Source organism: Manacus vitellinus, unplaced genomic scaffold (genome assembly GCF_001715985.3).
Source record: "Manacus vitellinus isolate BGI_N305 unplaced genomic scaffold, ASM171598v3 scaffold_20_pilon, whole genome shotgun sequence".
Lineage (NCBI taxonomy): Eukaryota > Metazoa > Chordata > Aves > Passeriformes > Pipridae > Manacus > Manacus vitellinus.
The window spans coordinates 9,448,935-9,476,102 of NW_021939471.1; the positions used below are offsets into that span (position 1 = coordinate 9,448,935).

The 27,168-nt window shown below is 39.0% G+C and overlaps 2 protein-coding genes across 2 annotated transcripts; one reads left to right on the forward strand and one right to left on the reverse strand.

Annotated features, from left to right (window-relative positions):
- Nucleotides 1–515: 515 nt before the first annotated feature.
- On the forward strand, nucleotides 516–23,617 carry DYTN (dystrotelin). Its single transcript, XM_018071615.2, has 15 exons — nucleotides 516–561; nucleotides 2,597–2,671; nucleotides 4,229–4,430; nucleotides 6,334–6,419; nucleotides 7,287–7,375; nucleotides 8,039–8,110; nucleotides 8,456–8,619; nucleotides 9,465–9,576; nucleotides 11,189–11,334; nucleotides 12,942–13,110; nucleotides 14,777–14,847; nucleotides 16,919–17,078; nucleotides 17,705–18,185; nucleotides 18,742–18,888; nucleotides 23,504–23,617. The coding sequence occupies exons 1-14, from the start codon at nucleotides 516–518 to the stop codon at nucleotides 18,843–18,845; spliced, it is 1,977 nt and encodes a 658-aa protein (XP_017927104.1). The 3' UTR covers nucleotides 18,846–18,888; nucleotides 23,504–23,617.
- Nucleotides 23,346–27,136, reverse strand: FAM237A (family with sequence similarity 237 member A). Its single transcript, XM_008931173.2, has 2 exons — nucleotides 26,728–27,136; nucleotides 23,346–23,622 (listed from the first exon to the last, which is right to left on the reverse strand). The coding sequence occupies exons 1-2, from the start codon at nucleotides 27,134–27,136 to the stop codon at nucleotides 23,474–23,476; spliced, it is 558 nt and encodes a 185-aa protein (XP_008929421.1). The 3' UTR covers nucleotides 23,346–23,473.
- Nucleotides 27,137–27,168: the final 32 nt, after the last annotated feature.

Sequence of the window (27,168 nt, forward strand, 5' to 3'; positions counted from 1 at the left end):
CTCATGGTTATCCTTCCTTTTTCCCTTCCAAGTCAGCTCAATAAGAAATAATGTCACCTCAGACAAAAACGTAAGTTCTGTTTGAAAATTTTAGGACATACTTGTGAGCAATTGCAATCAATGAATCTTGGGAAGAGGCTGATTTACAGTTATACCCTCTGTGACCTGAAATTGTACACTATGGACTGTGTGGTAATCCTGCATGTAAACACTGGACTCTTACAGTGAAAGGTCCCGTTTCCTGTACTTGAAACTGTTTTGAGGATCAGTTTTGCCCTGCTAGAGTTTTGCAATTACTTGAGTTACTCCTACTTTATGCTGAGCAGAGAGTGTGCAATTTCCTGGCGTTTCTCTGCACGTGGCACGAGAACTGCTATGTTGTCTTATGTATTCTGTTTAATTTAATTTCTGAAATGCAACCAGTAAATTGTTCAGATTAAAGGGTTTTATTTGAATGGTTCGATATGTCTCTGTCTGGAATATGTGCTTTTACACTTTTTTTGTTTTGTTATAGAATGCCTAATGCCATCTGTTCCTTTCAAATGGATCCAGACTTGCAGGGTGAGGATTTTTCTTTTTTTTTCCCAACTTTTCTGAAGAGGCATTTCTGTGTCTTTTTGAACAGAAACTACTGAATTGTAATGAAGTCATGCCACTTTCAGAATTTCTGTCCTGTAGCACGTGAATGACAAATTACACAGCTGTTAAGTCATACCTTTATTGTTGGATCTGCCCTGGCACCTTCCTTGCCATTATCACATTGGCTCATGGCACACTGGGATCATCTTCCCTAATTTATAATATATATGCTAAGTTTTTTCCCATATTCTCGAAAAGGCATGAAGGATGGCCATACATGCTCTCTCTGAGTGCAAAATCTCAGCAAATGCTTCATCTGCTACAGAACAAGTAGCACAAAATGCAGAACTAGCAGGTAACCAGCTGAAGATGTCAGGGAACAACACACTCTTTGATATGTGCAGGAGCTCCTTTCTCAGCTTCTCAACTAAGGGCATTTATGCTTCTTGAGGTGAAATTTGACCCACTGCAGAATGATTACATGCTGATTTTCTGTCCAAAGGGGAAACCCCGTTCCTATGAGATTATTAAAGAGTTTAATGCCCCTAAATAACCTCTCATAAATAATAATCCTAAAATGCTTTGTATTTTACTTGAGCGTTTTTTCTTTGCTATTTTACTTGTGTGCTCTCGCAAGTTAATTCTGGAACTGTGTTTGACAGGCACAGAATGCCTGACTTTGAGGCCACATTTCGTCTGTAAGGATGGACTTGAATTGAGTAGCAGATGGCTACTAAAACAGATTCCCTTCACTTAGAAAGTCATCTTGCACATGGAAGGTGTTTGAATTGGATGATGTGTATGTTTCTAGCATTTGTATTTGAAAATAAGCATTTGGAACTTAATCCACAGCCTACTGAAAACTGTGGGAGCCTTTCTGATACTTTCAAAAGGGCTTTGGATCAGTTTACTGGAGAAAGGGAACTGATGATGCGTGGAAGTCAAAACTCATTTTTCATATTGTATGACATGCTACACTACATCTCCAAATAATATCACAAAACATAGTATGACAAGAGCAGGACTAAACAGATGGTATAGCAGTTATTGGCTTCTTTCTATAGCTTAGGCAGCATCTGGGAACCAGCAGAGCCCATAATTTGCTGACTATTAATATTAATCTGGTGTATTTGTGGGAAAGCGGTGCACACAGATTGGCTTGTTTCCAAACTGAACAGGTAAAGTGTTTTGTGAGTTATTTCTACTCAGTTATGCATATTTGTTGCTTATCTGTAACCTTAATCAATGGTGTATAACTCTTTCTCTCTGAAGTACAGGAAAAAAGAGTCTCTGAGGACAGGAGGATAACTGATAAACCCCATTCTAGTTTCTAAAGTTTAGTGAACAAGCCTTTTTTTTTTGGTCTTGAAATTCTAGGTATGTATGTAAAGTATCAGGTATAGGTCATGTTCAGCAGACCTTACTTTCCACTCAGGAAAACATCTTACAGTGATATGAAAGAAATGAGCTGAAATCATGTAGGGGTATGGGATTTAGTCAAGCAGCTTGAGTGGAATTGCTAAGCAGAAATGTCAAAAGCCAGTTGCTCTGGTAAATTGCTTATCTTCTTCTGCAAGAGTCACAGATACTTGACAGACGATTTGTTTAATGCTTGAAACAGTATACATCCAAAACAATAACCCTGCTGTGCAAACTGACAAACTGTTCCTTGTCGAAGAGCATCTCTGATCAAGAAACCTGTTTGATTGAAGAAATATTATTTCATTATGATCTTGGCTAAAAGTATGGGCAGTTCATAACCCTTTTCCTGATCCATGAATAAACTCAATGCCCAAAGATACAGGTGTGCTCTCTATGGTAAATTCTATTTTTACAGCCGTGTCACTGGTTACGAGATCATTTCTCCCACCAAGTTACTTGAAAAAAAAAAGAATTTTTTTTCAAAATTTTCCTTCAGCGTTTTGACCAACTCCAAACTCCAAATTTTGTTATTTTGATTTTTAGTTAGTTTTAAATGAACTGCTCTATTGTAATGTGTGTTTGTTTTCTTTCACAGAGGCTTTCAATGATGTTCAGAGCTCCGTCTACAGAACAGCCTTAAAACTACGCTCAGTACAAAGTCTGTGCCAGTGTTAGTAGCCAAAGAGAATCCTCTGCTTTTACAGGGAGAAGAATCTCTAAAAAATTTGCATTGCTGTCGCCATGAGTTATTATGCTACTTTGCTCTCTCATTTTCCACATGGGAATCTCAGAATGCATTATGAACACTTAAGATCTAGATAATGCTTCATACACAATTGATTTTTTTTTCCTTTTGAATGTCAGTGGAAATACATTAGTAAAATTCTAAACTTATGGGAGAATCAAATTTTTATTACAGTCTGCAACACTGCTATGTAGACATCCCTGGCAATTATTAATCTTTGTGCATTATAATGCTTGTGAAAAATCAAATTCTCATTTTTCTTAGTAACTGATTTGTTGGAAATAATCATGGATCGTTGAAAATGCATTGACTGGCATTATTATTGATACTATAAGTATTAATGAGAGCAAAATAAAGTACAATAGACCAGAAAAACCCTGGCTAGAATTCATTCTCCCTGTCTTTGAAGTGAGAGAGAATTCTATGCAAGCAATGAATTGTGGAACAAAGTCCTGCTCACCTAGCTCACTTTGAAATTACTGGATGTAAATGCCATATTGAGCTAAATTTTATGGAAATCCTTGAATTTTCCATCTGAAACAATCTGTTCCTGAAAAGGTACAATGTTGCAAGAGAGGTCTTGAGGGTAACACAGAAAAGATGACTAGTTTGTTGGCCTTGGCCATAGTTTTTTTCATTTGGGCACAACCACAGGTACTGGTTTTCATTACCTCTGTTACCTAGTCCTTCATGTCTCCTCTAGGCAGTCAGTTGCTCTACTCCTCCTTGAACCCTGGTGACCAGAAGTGCACATGGGTTTCCAGATTGAGTTTCACTCACACTGCAATTTTCCCATCTGTGCTGGAAAGACCACTGGTGACATATTCTAGATTCTCTGCTGCTTCAGCAATCCACAGAGTTTCAGTCTACTACAATTTTTCACTTCTGAAGTTAATGCCAATTGATCATGCCTCTGTGGTACTGAATGTGGCCTATAAGAAGCCATAGCTTTCTTCCTACGGGATGTTAGTTATTCCATAGGACATTTATAATACAGCCTTCTTACCCCTTTCTTGGCCATAGCACCCCTCTTCTCTTTGTATTTGTGCATGAGAAGAAAGCTTACATCAAAGCATGAATTGTTTTCACAGGTGAGCTTTTTCCTGCAATACTGAATGGTGTGTCGTTTTATACTATCTATATATAGAAAAAAACTTGCATCTGTAATTTGGATGGAGTTGAGCATACTATTTTCCTCTATAATTTGGATGCAATTAATCATGCTGTTTTCTCCCCTTCCTATCTACCCCAAAATCCCATTCAGGGAATTTTAGTTGAGCTGTTCTTTCTTTGTAGCCTCACAAGTTTTGCTAGATCCATAAACCCACCAAGACCTTTCTCAGATTACTTCTATGTTGCATACTGTTTTAGACTTCATTTTACAAACTTGTCCTAACTAGGCTTTTCTAATACAAAATTGTCGCTCTTCCATTCATGAAAAGGCAGGGATTCTCATTCATTTCTTCCTTAATTTTCCCACAGTGGATTTGATTGATGTTTCTCTGATTCAGCACATCCTATCAAGTGAACGGAGCCAGAGGGGAGAGCAGATTTCTCTGAATATGCAGCAAATCTCTAGAATGTTGACAGAACTGTTCCAAAGGGCAAGATTAGAAAAACCAGGCCAGGTAGATCTGAGAGCCACTGAATTCACGTTGAGTCTGCTCGTTGCCATGTATGACAGGTGAGAAGAAGAATAAATGTAAATCCATCATGAAGTATCATAGAATCATAGAATGTTTTTTGGAAGAGACCTTAAAGACCATGTAGTTCCCACCCCAAGTATTGTTTCTACCACTCTTGCACCATTTCTGTATAAAACTCTCACTTTTGATTTTTTTTTCTTGGTATACAAACTAGGAGTAGTTCAGCTGTCAGAATAAGAGGCAAAAGCTATATCAGAGAAACAGTGGTCAAATGTTTCCAAAACTATCTGGAAGTCCAGTATTCTGCCAGTCCCTGCTGGCTTTTTCTCTGAACAGCTTTACAGAGTAGCTCTTCTTCTGACTGCCAAGATATTTTGATACACTTCTGCAAAGGAATCCCTATTTGCCTCTGAGGGGCAGCACCCATGCAGAGGTCAAGAATTTTCCAGTCACTTTTCTTCATTCATTTTTCTTCAGCTTAAAAACTTCATCAAATAATTATGAAAAAAAATTGATGTCTCATAACTAAGCTGATCAGCTCCTGCGAAGAGCAAATAGTTTCTGGAGGTGATAAGGAGGCAGTTCACAGAGTGTATTTTTCTCATGTATTGTTTGTGAACAATGAATTAGTTAACTAAAGGCAGGATTGGTTTGTGATTGTATCAGATTTAAAAGGCTAAGTTCATTGTACAATTTATTTACCATGAGTGAAATTTATTCCCTTATATGTTGGAGCAAAGTTTTTTACTGAAAGTGAGTGAGATGTAAGTGGTCTCAAGACTTTTTCTTGAGTCAGTGTTCATTAATAATATGATCACTACTCCTTAAGGTCCCATATTGTTAATGTTTATTTACTTAGAAAAATCAATGAAGGCTAAGAATAAACTGGTGTATTAAGAAAAAAAGCTAGAAACATCAAGAGTATTTTGTAATTTGTGTGCACTGTAGGGAAATAATTTAGAAGAATCTCCTTAACAGGACTATCTTGGTCTTTTATTCTGTTTTTTTAAGACTGTGTAATTTTCTTTTTGCTGCTTTTTTTTTAAATTTTCACAAGTTTCTTGACATGTATATAGGATAGAAAAAGCTTCTTATAATTTTCTTCTAATCAAGTTTTCTCTGAGTGCTATTCTCCGTAGTAACACTGGAAAGTATTTCATAGGAGGAGCACATACTTTGAAGAGTATGTTGCAGCTTTATGCACTGTGGATTTATCTAAAGACTCTTGGAAAAAATGTTATGTAATGATATTCTGAAGTGCAATACAGCTTTACAAAAGTGGTATCTTAAATATAGAATTCCAGGATTTCCTGATTTGCGCTTTCCAATTCATGTCTGCTTAGTCTTCACAAAAAAATAATTGTTTTGTTCATTAGGTGCCTATGTCAAAAACTTGGGTTCTAAATTAATATAGGCTATTTATTATCTAACAGTCAAAACTGAAAGTCCTGGTCCTGCCTATATACTTTTGTTTAAACTGAGTTGCAGTGAAATTAAATGGAATCAGCCCAAGAAAAGCTCAGTGCAGATTTGGGGCCATAGTGAAGCTACCTGATGTTATAATGCAAAAACCAGGTTGTATCCTGTATTCTCTTCCATATTTGGGAAGGCTTTCCACAAATAAAGGGCAGATTTTTTTTTTTAGGACATGTATTGTAAAAGTAAAATTATATTTTACTTGGAACGTGAGGTCTTTGAAGGAGATGTTGTGGTTTTGTTTTATGATTGCGTGGCATCTTGGAACAGTTAACTCTGATGTTATGTTCAGTGACAAAGGGTTCTAGACATAAATTATCACTGAAATGTTACATCAGTTATATTTATACATATAAAAGAGCATGAGCTTTGAAGTTGTCTCCTAACATAGCAATATTTTATTCTTTAGAAGTTTCAGTTTTTACATTCTTGGTGAATGTATTGTGACTTATTTTATTTTCTTAGATCTGGAACAGGGTATGTCAAAATTAGATCTGCTGCAGCTGCCCTAATTGCCCTTTCAGGAGACACTCTACTGGCTAAATACAGAGGTGGGAAATATATGATTTTTATACACTGCCTGAAATACTGAACATCAAGAAAAATCTCCATTGTAACTTTTTACTTTAGAAGAGAATACAGTTCTGCCATGCAAAAAGTAAATTATGTTGACTGCTTAGTTATAGAGAAAGGCTGATGCAGAATAATACTTTTCAATTAATGTCTGTAGCCATCTTTGCATAGTCTCAGAACAGATCATAGTAACGTTTAAAATAAGTAGAACTTAAAAATGAAGGCCACATTCTATTTGCCTCACAGAAAAGAACAGAAAACTAGTTTTAAATTTCATTGGATTAGAAAGCCATTTTTTATATTTGATCCAGCAAGCTTTTAGACATTAGACAAAAATACTTAAAGAACTAAGTATAACAGATAAAGGTGGCCCAGTGTAATGTGCAGCACAAAGATTTCTGCCTGAATTAAATGGCTAGAATGGAGAACAAATGGAGCACCAGTGAAATATTCATCTCATACTCTCCCACTGCCTACTGCATATTTCCATCCAGATTACAATTTGCAATTAACAATTCACAATTTAAATGGGGCACTTCCTGTATAAACATATTTAAATATTTTTCTTAATGTCACAAGAATGAGCTCATTGCTTCCTTCCTCCTTACCTGTCTTAAATGCCAGCAATAAGGAATTGCCATAAATTCCCTACTTTCCTTCTCTTTCCCTTGTCATAGGAAGAAAGTATTGCCACAGCAGTCACTGTGAGCCTGTTAGGTGGATGATAAAGTGGAACTTTATTATGCAGTTTATTTGATAGGCTGCAATAGCCATAGCGGTTTGAAGATACCTTGAAGACACTTCAGGCTCTGCCAGGATTCCAGTTTCTTTCCTCTTGTTTTCAGCTTTCTTCCAGTTTTATGCTGTTCCTGATGGGAAGGTGGCCTTGATTACCCGTAGTGCCCTGAGAAGCCTACTAACAGACTTAAACCAGGTAATGCCACTGCAATGCTGCTACACAACGGATTTTGTAAGAGAAAAAAAATACCTGATTGATACATTTTATGTTTGATTACCTTATGAGACTGAAGTCAATAGGATACTCTGTGGTCATGGGGAACTACCATGCAAAATAGGTAAAAGAATCAAATTCTGTCCCTTTTCTCCATCAGAGTAACTGCTTGGATGGGTGAATGCCTCTGCAGTCATGTTGCCTGAGCTTACACATCCTGGGAACAGCTGCATGCAACTGTTTCTAAGGCAACTCCAAACTTCAGATGTCTGTACTCACTAGAATAGTTTGCAGTTGCAGGAAGATACCTTAGCATACAGGTATTTACAGCTGAACTGATGCTGAAAACGGGATCTGAAAATGACTCCTGAGGTTCAAACCCAGTGTCCTTCGGTATTACAATGTGGCAACATAGTATGTTGATCCATATCAGTAAGGGAGTTGGAAGCAAATCATTGTGAGGCATGTTGAGCTATGAAACTGCATACTAATGATATGAATATGAGCAGGTTTTCTTCAGATCAGTATGTAAAATGGCATTTCTATAGATTCGTCACCATCTGTGTGCTGTCACCATCGCAGCAGAGCATGATGGGAACATCTGTTTTTTATTGAGGTATTTCTGAGCCTTTCTTCTTAATGCAGATCCCAGCCATTGTGGGAGAAAGCTGCGCTCTGTCTTGTGTGGAAATTGCGACTCGTGACTGTTTCCATGGGGTGAGTGAAATTCTGATGTCCTGGGAAATTATTTTGAATGTTGCTGATTGATTAAAACTACAAGTGTGTCACCACATAACATCCCCAAGTACCTGCTGTTAAGGGGCAGGGCTGACCAACAGTCTCACAGTAAAGGAGGATTTGCATCTATAGAAAAGATGTTCAGTAAGATACTGCTGAAGACTTTTGCATTTATTCCCAGACCTTTAGAACCCAGTAACATTTTATATGAATGGAAAATCTGTGCTAGCAAGGTCCAATGTCAAAGATTTTATTAGGAATTGTAGATGAAACACTCGTTCTTTTCAAATGAATGTATGAACTTGAGACATGTCTTTTTTCTAGGTTCTGAATTCAGCTATTGTTGAAGAAAAATTCCTGTCTTGGCTGAGATCGGAGCCTGCTGTTCTCCTGTGGCTCCCTACATGTTACAGATTATCAGCCACGGAAATGGTTTTTCACCAAGCTAGATGTAGAGTCTGCAAAGTTTTCCCCATTACTGGCCTCAGGTGCATCAGTTCTTACTATTGTTTGCATACCTTACAGTCTATACCTGATGTATTAAGCAACAAACTTTTGATGTAATCTAATTTAGTCAGTAAAAGAGGGAGAGAACCATCGCAGTCTAGTGCTCAAGCCTGCATCCTGCTTCTCTTTAGCTCACTAGCACAGACATGATTATGAAGACTTGCTGAAGGTAAACTGGCAATTCAGAAGTAAAGCCAATTAAACCTGAGTTTCTAATTTCTTAGTTCTTTGTCCCATAGCCAGTTGTATTAACTGGCTAGTTAGGTTATCCATCTTAACATCTTGTTCATCTAAGTAATGGTGTAAAATGGCATAGTGGTATAAAAAGAATGCTATCCATTACCTCTGACCAGAATGCTCAGAAAACCAATTTACTGTTACTCTTTTCTCACTAGTAGTAAGCTTGCAAGTTTAGTTTTTTGCATTTTTAGTTTTTTGCTTGCAAATCCTACATCAATCATGTGTTATGTGTCACTCAATATTACAGTTCCATGAGAGCAGCAAATAGATGTAAGCTGGTGCATAAGAAGCATATGAAGTTGAAACTGCATTCTCAAAAATGATGCTAAACAGCTGTTTCTTTCATGAACTGCATTTCAATGCAGTGAGTAAATAATACTAAAATCACTAGTGGGTTTGGAGAATAGTCCATTATCATTTGGACAAAATAACTTGCATTCAGAGAATGTTGAGGAAAGTCATATTCTAACAAAGCCATTTCTCTGCATTTCAGAGCCCAGGGATCTGTATTTTCAGTAGTCAAGCTCACTTACACCAAGTCCTTACTTGTGGGGAAGTTACTGAATCCCTTTGTTTTCCCTCACAGGTATCGCTGTTTGAAGTGCCTCAATTTTGACCTTTGCCAAGCGTGCTTTTTCACTGGCCGTCTCTGCAAACCACATAAGAGGTCACATCCTGTTGTGGAACACTGTGTGCAGGTAGAGTCCCATTGTACTGATTAATTTCCCTGTTCAGGTTCTTCCTGTAGGCAAGTAGGCAGTAGATTCTTGAACTACATTTATTATAAAATTATATGTGGATTAGCCATAATGACCATGACATATTAGCATTATTAATCTGGGCACAGTGTGACAGGAAAAGGAAAAAAGGTGGCTTCTAACTTTGGAATGAGTGTTTTGTTCTGAAATAACTGAATAAAGCGATGAAATATCCTAGTGCAAGTCCTCTTTTCAAGGACTTTAATGGCAAGTTTGCTGTTTACAGATAATCCTTAAACCTGTGTAAAGTCCCATCAGTGTATCCCAGTGCTCCTTCATCCCAATCCCAATGCAGACTCATGCAAAAATTAATTCGTCCTAAAGTTGTACAAACTCCTGCATGAAATGTTTTTTCTCCCAGAGTTTTCCCACTTTATTGTAAACCCTTCTGATTCATTTGTCTCTGTCAGTTAGGGATGTGGCACAAAGAGGCAGCGTGTGCCCAACCAAGCTCACCTACTTGGACTCCATTACAGGGGCAACTTGTGCTTTCATCATACTAGTGGTGAAGTACAACACTGGGAATTTGTGTTTGGAAGACCCTTTCCTCACCTATACTGTCTGACATTGAGCTTTCCAACATTGTTTCTGCAGTACTGCAACTAGATCACTGAACTTGGGTTTACTTTATGAAGCCCTAATCCTACATTAACCCTGTCATTATTACTTTATAGGCCAAATATTACAATACAGGCCAAAGTCTATACCAAAATTAAAAGATAAGCTACTCACTATGACAGGTACCACTTTTATATCCTTTGTGCGGGACTTAAAAGAATCAGTAGTAAGCTGCTGTCCCCATCCCTTCCACTTTTAGCAGATGCTGGCCTTGTCTGGGTAAGTTTTCATTTTGTCTTTATCAGGGAGTGAACTTCTGCGTGGGCATTTGAAATAACGGCAGTTTTTCCTTTCTGTGCTGACACCTTGTGGTGATGTTACTACCACGTTGAGAAACACTGGGAGGCATGTGGTGTGTTTTCTTTGTGTTTTCCTTCAGTCTGTCAGGGCTCACCCCATGTTTTGCAGCAGTCACTTCCTGGGGCAGAATTGGTTTGTGTCCTCCTATAATACAGCTACTGAGTTTAGTTGCTGTACCTGACTGAGCCTGACACTGTTGTGACAAATGGATGTGTATTTTACTATATGCTACGAGAGGAGGACATGAGTTGTGGAAGACTACATCTGTGAATGCTTCATACAAATATAAAAGTACTTCTTCCCATTGATCAAGAGAGAACTTAGATACTAGTTGGGCAGAATTATTGTTGTGACTGCCAAAATCCTGTATTAGGGATTTCCAGGCTGCCTCAATTTGGCCCAGGCAAAGTGATTTGTGTACTTAAAGAATTGGAACTGCTCTTGCCTGTGGTCCTGCATCATCATCCAGCTCAGCTCCCCTTCTAGGACTCAGATAGCAGCCACAAGCTTCTTAATTGTTGAGCAGGTTGACCTTTGTTTTCTTATGTCTTGCCTTTGTCTTGGACTGTGTCCACTTCTGTGCAACACCTGCTTGAAAATTCACTCTCTTCTTTGTTATTGCTCATTCCGACAGATGTCAGCAAAGGCCAGTGCAAAGCACTTTCTCCGCACCATCAGGAACAACCTGTTTCAAGAGCGCTGCAGAAGAAAGGAGGCTCAGAGAAGAAGGACTCTGGAGACAGTGGAGGAGGGGCACTTCCCTACTCACAAAAAGACTTTGTGAGTTTCATTTTCAGATGAGTTTAGAATCTCTGAATGTCAGGATGTGGAATATTGCTTGATTATGCCCTTTGAATAAATGATTTTGTTATGACAGATACCATGTCATAATTTTTCTATTAAAAAGGGAAAAAATAACTGGGAAGTTGCTGCACATTGTTCTATAGCTTAACCATAATTACCATGCTGATGACCTAATGACTAGTTGTCTTATAAAATATAACATGCTCGTGTCTTCCTTCCCTCCTTCCTTATGTTGTCTCTCTTGCTCTGTGCCATTTCTTATGCTCAGTCTAGGGTCAGGCATTGCAAATATTTAGTACCTGTCACAACTGCATGGGTTTTTAAGCAACTCCTCTGTGAAAAATTCATTGGAAATTAACTGTAATACTTTCCACGTGTGACCCACAGTGCATTCAGTGACAGTCATTCTACTCAAGTCCCACTGAATTGCAGGCCTGTGGGATTACTCACAGTAGTGAGCTGATCTCACCATTCCAGTTCTTTCAGACCAGTTGTTTGGTGTGCTTTGGTTAATATTTAAATTCATTACTGTATTTCCACTGATCATGGTGGTTAATAATGAGCATTGGAGGTTGTGTTGTGATTTTTCCCAATAGTTTCTCCTTCCTTGCTATGAGATTTTTGTTGATATTTAGGTGTAGAAACTGAAGGGAATGATTATAGGAGATAAGCATATAAACTACAAATGTGCAAAGGGTGAGATTCCTTTCTAGTTGTATAAAGGCCTAGCAACTCTCTTGCATCTCACATATGTTCTCCAAATGAGGCTTCAGTGAGACTGAAATAGGGGAAAAATGGTCAGTCCTCTCTAAAAGAATTAATTTCCTCCTCGTGCAAAGGAGGACAAAAATCTGTTTATAAAACTGGATTTTGCTACTCTGGTAGGTTTGCAATTAGAAAACAATTTTTTATGTGCTATAAGACCAATGGATGATAGTTACAGTGATTCTCATAGAGAATATTATTTCAGTGTTTGTTTTTTAGAATGTGGTGAAATGCAAAACATTTTTCGTTGCTAATATTTCCTCTCTTGTATTTAGCAACAAAACAATATGTCATCATTTTGAATGTCATTTAATTTTTCTGTGAGCAGTCAAGATTTATCTATAATTCTGTGGGGTTTTGCTCTACCTACTGCTTGGGTAGCAATGGGACAAAGAATAATTTAGGGCTGCTGTTACAGGTGTCGCTCTGGGACTGATAAATATCTGGCCTTTTCCAGGCATAGAATGGACAGAGCAGCAGGATACTTTGCTATATTTTTGTAGTTGAATTTCCCAATATATTTAGCTCTTGGTGAAAGGAAGCATAGAAGAGAAGCAGCAAATTGCACTGAAACTAAATGAGTGGAAAGAAGAACCTGTTGTTGAGATTCTGTTGGGAGAGTGGAATTCGTTTTTAGGAATTTCCTTCTTTCAGCCAAAATGTGCCAGCAGGCATGGCTAAACCATACTTCTTGCTTAGTCGATAGCATAACTGTCTGTCTACTCACAGTGCATTAGTTTTATTTTGTTCTTTCTCGATACTAAAACCATGTGAGTCTTGATCCTTTACCTACTCATTATTTCTCTCTTGGCACACAGTCCTCCTGCAGAACTCAGTGCTTCACCACTCCCTGGCCCTGAAAACCTGTCTTTCCCAGGGGATAGTTGTGTCCCAGAGTCACCCGAGTTCATAGCTGAAAACAGGACTGTGATGCAGAAGAGTGAGAATAACAGAAAGACACTAGAGCAAGGCAAGACAATAGCTCAGGTGAGCAAAACATGAAGCAGTAATAGTGCTACAGCTGTGAAGAAGACCTACCAAGTTAACTATCTAATTACTAATGAAAATGTATTGGACATCTTCAGCTTTTTTTTAATTCCTCACTTATGGAAAAAAATGTGGAATATGAAAACTCAGTGAAGCTTGAATTTGATGTCTTTCCAAGATTAGTGACTAGTCTCCTTGACTTCCATAACCTTCAGAAGCACCTGTAAGAATATTTGCTTTGGGTTTTGCTGAGTTGTCTTAGAGTAGCACACTAAAGACTAGCTAAGACTGGAGTCTTCTCTCTATTTCAACAGGTAAAAAATGCCGTCATATCCTCCTACTGCTGCCTTAATTCTTTTTAGGTTCAGGCCATTTTTGTTACCATGGCAATAGCAAGAGGACAGAATGATCCCCTCTGAAGGATAAACCCAGAGTGGTGTCCACTCCAACTAAAATAGCTAATGTACAAAAGGTCTCCACTAATCTATTTCCAGCTTCCCTGCATAGAAACAATACTAGAGGAGTGGATAGGATAGTGTAGCTAAAAATAAGTATATAGCAGTTTTTTGTTTCTATATTTATTTGAAAGATTGGCAGCTCTGCATATACTCAGAATATAGGGAACACTGAGTTGTGTTCAAACCAGTTTGTGTCATCCGCTCATCTTGTTCTTCCCAGGAGCCAAGGGGTGCAGTAACTGAAAACTAGCCTCTGTGTGTCAGGTCACTCCTTTGGCTGCTACTCCTGTGCTGCCCTTTGGAAGAGATGTCATTTAGGACTCTGCTGCCCCACTCAAGGTATAGTGCCAGCCAGCATATATCTGCAGGAGAAGTTGTGGGGCAGACTTAAAGTGCTTAAACATATAATTTTGACGGCTGGCATTTGTCATTTTAGGAGACAGCAAGATAGGACTTGCATCCTTGTACTGGGATTCTGTCATGCATTGCTCATTTGTTCATTTTGAATCTGGGCTGAGAATTCTTTTTGAGAAGTTTTATACTGATTTCCAAGATCTTATAGTGCTTATTTCCACTTTGCTTCAAAAGATGTGGACAGTAAGTCCAATGATTGCTTTTAACAGAATTGACGAGTATGGAGGTCCTGGGGACCCAGCTCTTAGTCTCATAATTTCCTGGCAGCCCTGATTCCAGCCCAACTTACATCATGCCCCAAAAGCAGATGGAAAGCATTTGTGTTCTTGACTTCTGGGTTACTGTTCCCTGCATGGCCCAGAGACTGCTACTTCCATGCAAAGACCAGGAGTTTTTCTTCTCTCTTCTACATCCAGTCTCTCTCTTCATCTCCTTGTCCCAAAGCAGTTGTGGGACTTGGGAGAGACTGTTCCCAAATCAGAATATTCCATTTTGCAGAAATTCTAGGGAATATGTGTTTTGTTCTATTTTAAAACAAATTCTCATACACTTAGAATTTGTCATGGAACAAAGAACTTGCTCTATAGAATAAATTTTCCAGTCTCCTCTAATAGCCATTAGAAATACTTTAATGCATCAGTTGATTGTAATAAGTTAAATTTAAAAAGCTAACTAGTAAATCTATGAAACAGACCAAATCCAAAATTTGTCATGCCCTCTTATAGTAAAATTTGCATATAAAAATGAATGTTATTGCTGATAAGGTTATGACCAGATACTTCTTTGTGTTCTAGGCAATAGCCTCTTTTGAAGCAGATGTGTTAAAAATGCACGAATCTATCAAAAGCGTTCACAGTGACAGCAGGTATGTAAATGCAGTGGTACACTGACAGAAGACTGGTGGGCAGGGCTCAGTGAAGGGCTAGAAGACAGGTTATTTTTCTATACCTTGGAGATTTTGAGATTAAATAAAGATCCTATTATATGAGGATGAATGATAAAAACTCAGCAACAAAAATTGTAAATGGGGATCACTGGAAAAACAATGTCTGGAAAAGCAAAACATTTTCATTTGCTTTCATCAGCATTTCTGCAATTGCTAGTTTATATTTCTAAAGGTAATTTTTAAGGGAAAAGATGTTCATTCACATACAAATACCAGAATAGCATACTTTTTCAAGTTTTTCTCTGAATAAGGCTTAATCAAAAAAAATTTCATTATTTGCATGAAGTTTTTAAATCAAAGTACATTGTCTTTCTAGAAAATGTGCTGTACATCAAATAGAGATTAATAGGCTTAATACAATAACTATTGGTATAAAATCCATGACATATTATCAGAGAAGTTCCTTCTGATATTCAAACCTTTGACAGGAAAAAATATTAATTCCTAAACTACAAATTTCCTGAGAGGTTTATTTGTTTGCATGGCAGGAGGGGAAGTTGTTGTATGGGCAATAATGCTAACCTTTTTCTTGCATTTATGCCTTCCCCTCTTTAATTTTTGTAGTTATATACGAATGTGCTCTAGATAAAACCATGGCTGTGACTCCTTAAACCAATGGAATTACAGTGAAGTGTAGTATTTTATCCTGAATCTACTCTTTATTTCCTTCAGTATGTTCAGTTCTCTCTGTTCCTGTTCTGTTTCATTCTAAGTACAATTGCTGCTCCAAATTCACACAAGGCCACTTCAAGATCAGAGCTAAACAATTGTGGTTCCATTGTAAGCCTGTGTCCTTACCTCACTCTCTGTTCTCACCTGGGCAAATAAAGAGATATGACAAAGATCTTCAGCTTTTGTTTAGATTAGCAATAGTTGAGAGGATATCTGGGAAGCCTGCTCCTGAAATGCTGCATCACCCTCTGACCCAGAGCTTATCATATAATGGGGTGAATGAATCACATTACTCATGGGAAGCTCTTTATTCTTATTTGTGGACTGACTTCCAGCATTCATGTGCCTGTTCACAGAAGTGGCCCTGAGTTAGTTGAAGGGAGTCAGCATTTTACGGTAAAGACCCCTTAAACGCTGTTATAAGGAACCACTGTAATATTAATCTTAATTTTAAATTATATGACTTGTCCTATTCAGACAGATCTTGCATAATTCTAGAGAAATCTGGTGGGACTCTTGTCTCTAAGCCAAAGTATAACCAAAAGAAAGTGAATCAGATGAACTTCTGGATGTAACTAAGCAGGACAGATAACTATTTCAGCTCTGTGATATGAAGCAGTTGGTTTATTACAGTAGTGTTAACAAACTTTACTGTCTCCACCTCAGCCATGAGGAAGGCAAAACTATTTCTACCCTGACTTCTTAGAGAAATCCCAACTAGAACAGAATTATGGTATTTTTGTCATACTGGGCTCTGAGTAGGTAATTTCTAAATCTCTGGTATGTGTGGGAGGGTGGCACTTCTTATTGCAAAAATCACAATGTCTTTTCAAGGACAAGTGGCCTGTGCAGGAACTATTCATATAATCAAAGAAACTGCATAGAATACCATGAGCAAGAAGAAAACTCTATCAAAGGGGTAGAGGCTGCTTTTACTTTGTTCTTGCCTGTGGCATGTAGTGGGAACTTTTGCAGTTCAGGAAGTTGCCATAAATAGTTTGCTTCTAGGCAGAGGGACTGCTGTAATGTCTCCCCTGTTGAAGCCACCTTTGTGGGAAAGGTAAAATGCAAGGTTCAGTCCTGGCTGTAGCTCCATTCAGCTCACATCTTTCCTCATCTAGAACACTCCTGTTCTTGCTAATTCTGTGGATACAGCCCAGCTCCTGAAACATTGGTCTCTAATCCCAAAGCTGACAAAAATTTTCTAAACTGATAAAGGGGATAAAGTTTGTGCTAAAGTGCTAGCTCTTTTCCATGACTGCATGTATTTGTGTATGTGTGATCTAGCAAAAATCCCACCCTCCTGTGTCTCTGGCAGGTACATGAAGAAGCACTTCAAGAAATGGAAGGACAAAATACAATTTCTTCACAACTGCCAGGAAGAAAAAAGCTGCAAAATAGAGGTGAAACTCCAAAGACTGAGAGTAAGCCATAAAAACCTACAAATGAGACTGCAGCAAATGGAGCAAGAAGTAAAGGTATAGTGACAAATATACCAAGAATCAGAGCTATGAGCAATTACTGAACACTAACTACTGCTTCCTGCAGACCAGCACTCTTGGTACTATTTCATGCACCTTCCACTAGTATTTTCAGTTATCTTAGATTCTTGTCTTCAGAGAAAGTAGATAGAAAGCAGCAGGGATTTTCTTGTCATTCTGTGTATATTTAGCATCTAGCACAGATACCCATACTGGATGTTTAGATACTACTGCAATGAAAATAATGAATATTCCAATAAGAGTGAGAAAATGGTTTCCAACAGAAGTGTTAGATACTCCACTGCAGTCTTTTCTTCAGAGAGGAGTCCTGTGTTGGCATTGAATAAATAAAATACTCTTTTGTCATTCCTAATTACCGTCTTTTACTGGAAGGTAATACAGACATCTTACAGAAAATATTTTATTTCTTTTCAATTGTATTGATTCTTGGTCATTAAAATTATTTGTGAGATTCTAAAAAGGCCCTTATTTCACAGAGAATGTATACATATTTGCCACCTACAGCATTTTGTAGCATTTTCTGCAATGCTGCTTTAGTATTACTGGCAAGCCAAAATATCAGTTATTTTCACAATGTATTTTCTGTGTTTTTTCTATTGTAGACAATGTTACAGTCATCAGAACATCCTTTTGCACAGTATCAGAATACAGTGCCAAGAAATCCCCCTGTTCTGCTGGAAAGGAAAATGCAGGGTGGATTAAATCCTGCCCAAATAAGGCCTACTTCCAGAACATGTGCAGACTGGAAACCTTTGAGTCCCCCCAACCCTGCAAATAGAATGCAGTTTTTACAGACACCTGAGGTTCCCACTGCAGTGGACTTTATGTTTTCAGATGACCCACTGGAGTCAGTGTCCCTGCAGAGTGACAGACCTTTTATGGGACAGTATAAAAAAGCAAATGAGAATCAAACATATCTGCCTAAATTGACAGAAAACTCTCTCAGTGGCGTCATGAGGAATACAGTTCTTACTCCCCCTTCAGTGCAACTACTACCTGATGAGAAGGAAGTCAGAGAGGAAATGGAACTGCAGCAGCTAGTGATGAAACTGAAGGATGGATTGTCTCTCCAAACCCAGCCAGGTATAAGCTCTCCCAGTAATCTCGACTCTGTCTTCTCACCTTCATCCAGTTTACTCTATAATATTGTTCATAATCATTTAACTCTTCAAGGAAATTCAGAATCTTGCCTTAGCCATTGTAGGAGTATTCAAGCTCTGTACTGTAAGGTAGAGCATATTCCAAATATAACCCTTAATGTTTGACTAATTTGAAACTGGGTGAGTTAGAGCTCATAAGAGAAAATCAGTCTCAGCAGTTAACTAAGGAGCAAAGTTAAACTGGTGAGGGCACTGGAGGTCTTTGCTATTACCACTTCTGTGACACTGTAACTATGACTCCAGTCGCAGGCAGACTTCCAGCAGTACAAAATCCCTATGTAATCAGTGATCTTACACAGCAGGGCTTTGTTCAACACATCAGGATGCCTCACTTTTGATAATGAGGATGTAATCAGGAATATGACATAAAAAGCTGCCATTTCTACAGAGTTATCTTAACTTAATGATTTATAAAGTTTTCCAGGGCTCTGGCAGCATTCAAAAGCTTAGAAAGACTTAAAATCTGTTCTACTTTTCAGCCCAACAGACTACTTTGCAGCAGGAGTTGTTCTCTACAGCTGAGCATGTTTGCAGGTCCTTTTCTGACCTCATCAACCAAGTAATTTCACCAGCTTATGAATGATGGAAACCACCATTCGCCTTACAGCTTCACTGAACTACTTAAGGTAATTGATGCCATGTCAAACTCTTTAAAGAGTCTCAGGTGTTGCATTGTAATAACACAGCATAACAGATTTCTGCATTTAATGACTTCACCAGGAACATATTGGAGAACAATATTCCTTTTTTGTGGTTTCCAGCTCCTGTGCAGTGGATTCCTCAGCAGTACAAATGATTGCCCATTTCTCTCTCTTTAGCTGATATCCCATAGTCGAGTTACTTCTTTGTAAGTCACTCAAGTATTTCTTGTTGGTGCCAGCAACAAGGAAAACTTTTTTTTTTGTAATGTACAGAAGTATTTTAAAGATCTGAGAAATGAAAATTATGCAGTACCACTTCAGAGAGAAAAAATATAGACTTAGTTACTTATTATCACAGTTCTGCAGGAGGTGCATAAAAAATAGTGAATAAGTACGTTCATGTGAGTTCAAAACCAGTTATGGTTCAAGAAAATATGCATGATTTTAAGGATTTTAAGGATGTCACTGAAAGTATACCAGCTTTTCAAGAGAGAAATTCTCCTAATTATTACAGAATTTTTTTCTGTGATTACTGAGAAAATAAATTTGGCTTGGGTAAAAGCAAAATATTTTTGAAAGCTTTGGGAGAAAAGTGAGATAAATTATATATTCTGAAGCTTTGCTTCATGTATAATCAAACAGAGTTTAGGCTGATGTGATTGAAAAGACTAATGAAAAGTGTAGTGCCTAAAAAAAGCTGCTCAGCAGAACTCTTCATTTTCCGCATAGATTTTCCTTGTCTTGTATTTTTCAGAATTAATTGTAATCATCAAGATAAATCACAGAATATTCTGTGTTGAAGGGACCCAAAATGATAATAGAGTCCAACCCCTAGCCCTGCAAAGGACCATTCACAAGAGTCACACCATGTGCCTGACAGTATCATCCAAACGCTTCTGGAACTCTGTCAGGTTTGGTGCTGTGACCACTTCCTGGGGAGCCTGTTCCAGTGTCCATCTACCCTCTGGGGGAAGAACCTTGTTCTAATATCCAACCTAAACCTCCCCTGACACAACTTCAGGCCATTCCCTTGGGTTCTGTCACTGGTCACCACAGAGAAGAGATCAGTGCCTGCCCCTCCTCTTCCCCTCACGAGGAAGTTGTAACTGCAATGAGGTCTTCCCTCAGTCTCCTCTGCTCCAGGCTTAACAGATCAAGTGACCTCAGCCTCTCCTCATTGGCTTCCCCTCAAGGCCCTTCCCCATCTTCATTGCCCTCCTTTGGACGCTCTCCAACAGTTTAATATCTTTCTTATATTGTGGTGCCCCAAACTGCCACAATATTCAAGGTGAGGCAGCCCCAGTGCAGAGCAGAGCAGGACAGTCCCCTCCTTTGACCGGCTGGTGATGCTTTGCCTGATGCCCCCCAGGACATGGTTGGCCCTCCTGGCTGCCAGGGCACTGCTGGCCCATATTCAACTTGTCATGGACCAGGACCCCCAGGTCCCTTTCCACACCACTGCTTTCCAGCCTCTCATTCCCCAGTCTGTCTGTACATACAGGGTTGCCCCATCCCAGGTGCAAAACCTGGCACTTCCCCTTGTTGATGGTTGGTGATTGCCCAACCCTCTAATTTGTCAAGGTCTCTCTGCAGGGTCTCCCTGCCACTGAGGGAGTCAACAGCTCCTCCCAGTTTTGTGTCACCTGCAGACTTGCTTAGTATCCCTTCCAGTCCTGTGTCCAATCATTTATGAAGATGAGGGCCTAAGATGAAGCCCTGTGGAACCCCACTAGTGACAGGTCACCAGTCTGATGTTCCCCCCATACTTCCTTCTAGTAAAGGAAGTATAAAGATAGTGGAAAGAAACTTATTGAGGAAGGGCCCCAGAAAACAAATAGTGATGAGGTCACTAGTAAGTGGATGCAGCCACACTAGCACATAAACAATACAGTGTGAGATAGAAGCTTAATAGCTTTTGCAAGATGCCAGTGCCAAGAGACAAACAACAATCCAAGGAACCTAGTTGTTGATTATGGGAAGGTATCCATCAGCTTCTGATGAGGCTTTAAATCTCCATCCAGTGTGTGCATCTGAATTAAATATGGTTGGAAACAGTGACAACTGACAAATACTAGTTTGGTCTGATGCAATTTCACTGAACATATCTGGAGCCCAAATTCTTACAAATAGATATTCCCGAACTACCATGAACTCTTACTTCATGGCAGTGTGTAAAGACTGAAAGAAGTGTTTTCCCATGCTAAGAAGCAGTTGTTTAGCTCCCAAATACCTACAAGATGAAAGGGACAAAATCATAAGGTCTTTCTTTTGCTATTAGTCAGTTCAGCTGACAAGGAATCAACTTCTGTCAGACATGTTCATCCCATCCTTCTGACAGACTCAGGCTGGGAAACAGTAAGCCAGGTGCAGTATCTACAAAAACAGTCCTAACTCACTCAAAGATCTGCCATGACCTTTATAAGGAAGAGTAGTAGGAGGCAATGTCCTGTCTGTAAACACAGTAACATTTTGAATTGTTCCTGTAGAGCAGATCTACTTTCACCTCATACTCAGTCCTTACTTTTTCTCAACACAGACAACCTTTTGTCATTTGCACTTTATCACATGCAGGTTTACAGGTAATGAATTGCATCTCCTTTTTATTTCAGCACAATTAATTACACAGATTGTGTCCTTTACATCAGCAATTACCAAATGTTCTCCATAGTGTGACCTATATTAGAGAATCATCTGTTTTCTCGATCTTAACTGTGCATCCTTTCCTCGAAGGCCAAATTTTGCTACAGACTATTAATTAAGAAGCTTGCTGAAGCAGAGAAGTATTGAAAATTTGTTTAAGCTAAATATCATCTTGGCCCATAGTGGTATTTCACCATTTCTGTTGCTATCTGAAGGGAAGAAAAAAGCTACCATGAGCCATTTCCTAAGGGATCCTATTGTTGCAGCTGGGATATATCTAAAGTGGAAGCACTAGCCTCTTCCCAAAGGGCCCTGTGGAAAAGCAGCTAAGATAAACAGTACCTGTTCGGGTAATCTGTCTGATTTTATATTTTCTAGAGCTGAAGTGCATATGGTCTACTACAATACCAGTTGTACTGTAGTACTTGGCTGAGGCATCCAGCCCTTAACACGCTCTTTGTCAGTTGCTGGACTTAATAGCTGTGGGGACTGTGGTTGAAGACATGTCTCTTATGTTGATACAAAGTTGCATACAATGGGGCTTTTAGATATATTAATATAATTTAGTTAATTAACAACATAGGAACAGGAGAGAGAGGACCTGTTGTAACAATGGTCTTGCCGCCCTCCCACACAGCAGCAGAGCACACTCATAGGCTGTGGCTGCAGTTGGGGGGGTGTTGCTGAGTACACTAAACTGTGTTCCTGTGCTTATCCTGCTTTAGTGTTCCCTCTTCTCTTGAACACTTAAATAGTTTGTTGCATGTGTAACTCGAAGCACAAATCCAGTGCCATTGAAGCTGATAGTCCTCTTACAGTTCTTTGTCTGCTTCCTTAAGATAATGATTTCACCAAGTGGGACTGTGTTTAACCTTTACTTTGTTCAGGCCCAGTAACCATTTTAAGATTTCCTTTACACATTTTGTTACTTGAACCTATTTCTCCAAGTTGGTGAACAACCAGCAAACCAGTTTTTCTGTGGGCATTTGGAGAAAAAAAAAAAAAGAAAAAAGAGCAATGAAATATTGCTACATGCTCAAGGAAAGAAACTTTGAATGAGCAGTAAAATATAATTGCCCTGGAAAGCTGAAATTTGTAGTTGCATTCAGCCAGTCAGGCAAAGGAAATATTTTATCTCATAAAAGCATGAAATGTTACCTGCCCTAAGTTATGTTACATTAGTTTAATATCAAATTGCCTGTTAGAGTTATAAATAACAGAGGAAACTGATTTTTCTACAAAGAGCTTGCAAACGAAAACAGAAGCAATTGTAAGTTATACATGAGTTTCTTGTATTAAACACTTTAAATAAGAATGTGTAACATTTTAAGTAGTATTTTTAATAACTAAGCATTTAGGGAAAATATCATAAAAATATAATGTGAAAGCAGAGGAGCTGGTAAAATCTTTTAACCCTTTTACTTTTGCTGGAAAACTTACAATGTTTTTGGAAGGTATTTTTCATGTAAAAATATGTACTATTTTTCTTTTAGTAGGATGATGTCTTTGAGCAGTGATTGCTTTGTGCAAGTGTACAGCTACACATACAATCAAAATCACCATCTTGACTCTAATCCAGTCTTGGAAACAGTGGAGGGTTTTTGATAATTTCCTTCTCTGCTTGTCTGTGTTTTGTTGAAGGATCAGTTATTTCCTGTTTTGGCACCCAAAATCGTGCCACGTGTGAATGGGTCACATGTATTACTGAGATACACACAGGTTAAAGTAGGCAACTGCTTATAAATCATGCAGTTTATTAAGGAGATGAAATTAATAGATAATTAAAAAAACCCGTAAGTCCAAGTTAATCAGAGATATGGTGCCCATGCTTACAGGCCTTTTTCTACATGTAAATTGACATCAGTGAGGATTAGAATGCAAAAAATAAAGAGAAGTAATTAAAAAAAAATCTAGAAATCAAGATCTTGAACTAAAAGTGGGATTTCCTCTTTTTTCCTAGCTCTCCAATGACTCTTCGAAGTAATGTAGGTCTACTCTTATGCATGTGGATACTTATTAAATCTTCAAATGAGTCTCTCTTCTTCAGAATTGGCGACCTCTGAATATGAGAAAATATCCCTGAAAAGTGACATGAAAATGCATATAAATAAATGATTTCCAAACAGCAAAGAGCAGCTGAATACTCAGTTTCCCACATCTGTTTCTTCTGCTTTTAGCTGTTGCTGGTCCCCATTTTATCAGCATTGCCCCCAAACCTCTTTGGTGATATCCATAACCCTCCACTTGCAAGAGTTGTATTTCAATGTCAGGTCACTTTGATCTTTTCCCCCAGTATGGACCTTTTCCTTCAATCTTCCTATAAAACTCTTCTACTTGTAATTAGCAGCACTTAAGTCTGCTCATAATCTTACTGACTCACCAGCTTGTTATCAACCTCCCTGCACAGTGCATGAGATCTCTCACACTGTTTGGTTGCAGATTTGTTATTTGCTTGAGGAACTATGGGACATTTTCTTTACAATGATCTCTAAAAGCCAGCAAATTGGTTTTCTTTCTTTTAGACATATTTGCCTTCTGAAAAATTAACTGACTAATACTGCTTATTTACCAGACCTCAAATGTATAGTAGCATCTGCTCCACTACCCTCCCTGACACCCCACAACGTTGGGACAGCAAATTACGTGTCTTGGGCCAGGTGCAAGGGCTGTTCTGAGCCTAATTAGCTGTACCTGTGAGGGAGGTGTGCACAGCTGTGGCCACTGAGTGGCAGACAGGCTGCTGAGCAAGGAGAAAAGGAGTGGAGAGATGTTTGTGGCTGCAGTCTTCAAGTGTTTGTAGTGGGGATGTGCTGTGTGGCTTCTTGAGGAGGATTTTTTAGCTGCTCTTCAGGAAGATTTGCTGTGAGTACAAAAGCTATGTTTTCCTTGTCGTTCCAAAGTCTTATTTTGGTTCATGGAGAGTTGTTACAAATATTGTGTAACTACAGTGTTGTAATATTTTGGAAATGCCTTTATGAAATGTGCTTTTTCATAGTGTTTGGATTTTGTTAGGGGAAAGATGAGTTACTAAAGATACCTTGGCCAGGTAACTGTGGAAGACTCTCCCTACTTGTCTCATTCCTCATCACTTGCTAGGATGTGATTTCTGTCTGCAATTATTACCAATTGATTTCTGCTTTCACTGATGAAATAAGGCAGTAGGATCAAGGGTTACAAAGATTAAAACAACTGGCTTTGTTAAGAAACTGTGAGACTTGGATGAGAAGTTAGATAGCTCCTCCAAAAAATAAAATTTAGGCTGTCACTGCTATAAGCTGCCTGCTATAGCCTGATGTTAATCAGTTGTACAGAAAAATCAGATTAACTGATTACAATTCACAAAACAAAGAAGGAAAGGAAGGAGTCCTTGTTTTTCTTAAAGTATGAATACTTAGTCGTGCTTAAAATCTCTGTGTAAGTGTAAACAAAAGTCAGTATTTATCACAAAACCTGTAATTTGATTCTGCAAAGTACATCAGACTGTTATGCTTAATCTTGACTAGGAACAAAAGCTCTTTGTTTAGGAAAATCACGATGTGATATAGATATGAAGAGCTAGGTGGGAGTTTAGACAGGGATATTCAAAGCTGCAATCCTGAAAACAAACATTAATCCTGGGCTTTCGCCTGATGAGCGTCTAAGTTTTTAACAATACTACTGCCTCATGTGTCTAAAGCTGCATTCTCTTTGCACCTGAAAGTGCATCAGTCTGGTAAGGACTGAGCAATTTGTTGCCTTTGTGATGTCTAAGACCAATTGGAAACTGAAGTTCCAACATGGTTAAGATCCAGTCAGAGCAATGCGATAGCTCAGATTCTTTGTGGAGCAGGATAGAGTACACTCCTTGCTTTTAAAATGCAGGTAGTGGTTGTTTGGCTCATATTTTAGAAACTGACCCTGTGTGTGTGCTCTTCAGTCTGAGGGGATTGATTCAAACACAATTCCTATGTCCTAGCTTAATGGCTACGACACTGTCTCTAGGTAACAGGGGTAAGGACCTCTTAATTCTTCCTATCTCAAATCCCAGCTTTCAATATTCAAAAAAAATGTTGAGGCTTGTGGGCCAGAGCGGGACTGTCCAGTGGTATAGTGTCCCTGTGGTGCAAAAACCCTGAGTTCAAGTCCATTTTTAGAGATACTCTAATAGGTAATTGTCAAGAGAGGTTCTTCATTATTCCATGAACATTCCCCCCAAAACGCCTTAATAACTCAGATACCAATCTAGGAAGTGGAGATACAGGTCTCAATCTGCTTAAGTGTAAAGAGGGTTCTGCCTTCTCACTGTAGGCCTAATGCACTACAGCTGTTGGTGATGGCAACGGCCACTCTACCTCTCCATTAAATTATAGCACCTACCCCTATCTGGAAGTGGATATGCTCAAAGGAAGGATTCATCCGTTGGCAATAGGATCAGAACTGAAGCCTTGGAAGGGACTGAGATTTAGGAAAAGCTATGCTGTGTCTCCCTTCTGGTAATGGAGAGGGTAAGTGACATGCATATGGAAACACTTTAAGCCTAGGGGTTCTGCTCTGGGGCTGGGAACCTGGAGATAAGGAATTGCAGCATTTAATGTCACACATAGTGGTGTCTTCCTGAAGCTGTAGCTGTTCCTGAAATCCTACGTGCATCTGAGTCCTAGTTCTGTTTCCACTGTGTGTTGGGTCAAGTTGCCAGTATGGAAATGGAAAATAACTAGTGGTTGACTGCTAGATGGCAAGTAAACATACCCTTCCTCTTCTGCTGAAAGACTGCCGTGCTCCCCAACAGCACCAGTGCCCTGCATTCCTGAGGTGACACACCTCTCAGAATGGGGAATTCGGAACTAGCCTGTATTCATAGCACAATAGTGGTAAAACCGCTGATGCGGAAGAATATATTTGTATTTTCAGTTGCTGAGCTGCCTTCTTTGTTCTAATCCTCCTATGTTTCACTTTCTGAGCCCCTCCTTCTCCATCAAACTGAAACTTAAAAGCTGTTGTTAGAGTTCAGGTTGTCTGGAGGTCAAACTTTTGCTGAGATCACATTGAACATAAACATAGCTCTGTACTTGATTAGGAGGAGTTTGTGCAGCACTGTCCTCTGTTTCTGTACTATAACCACACAACACAATAAGACTGCATCTCTTTTCTTTTCCACTAGACTCTAGTTATTGCCCATGAGACTTGTATTAAAGGAGCAGTGACCTTGGTTTCTCCCTGTGAACTGAGAATGTAGAGTAGCAGTCTTCTGCTCAGCTTCTGCTAACTGCCTTCTCCCTAGGCCATGGGTTCTGGAGAGCACACAGTCCACATAGATATCCCAGAAGAGCTGAGCCAGGTCCCAGAACAAAGCCCCATGTTTCAGGTTCTCTGATGATTTCAGAAAAATCATGAAGTCCCAAAAGCCACTGACAGAGTCAGAAATGCGAGGCTTCCTCATCTCCAGTAAGACAGCTGAGGAGGATTCCCAACACTGGGGATCTGCCCACCCAAGAGCTAGTGGATCAGTTTGACTATGGCAGAGGAAAGGTGTCATGCAGAATGCTGCCATGATTAGCAGAGAGCAGGTGAGTCTCATGTTACAGTGGATTCTTCCTCTGCTCCCAAGGTCCATTGTGTCACTAAAATATAAGAAAACCAAAAGAA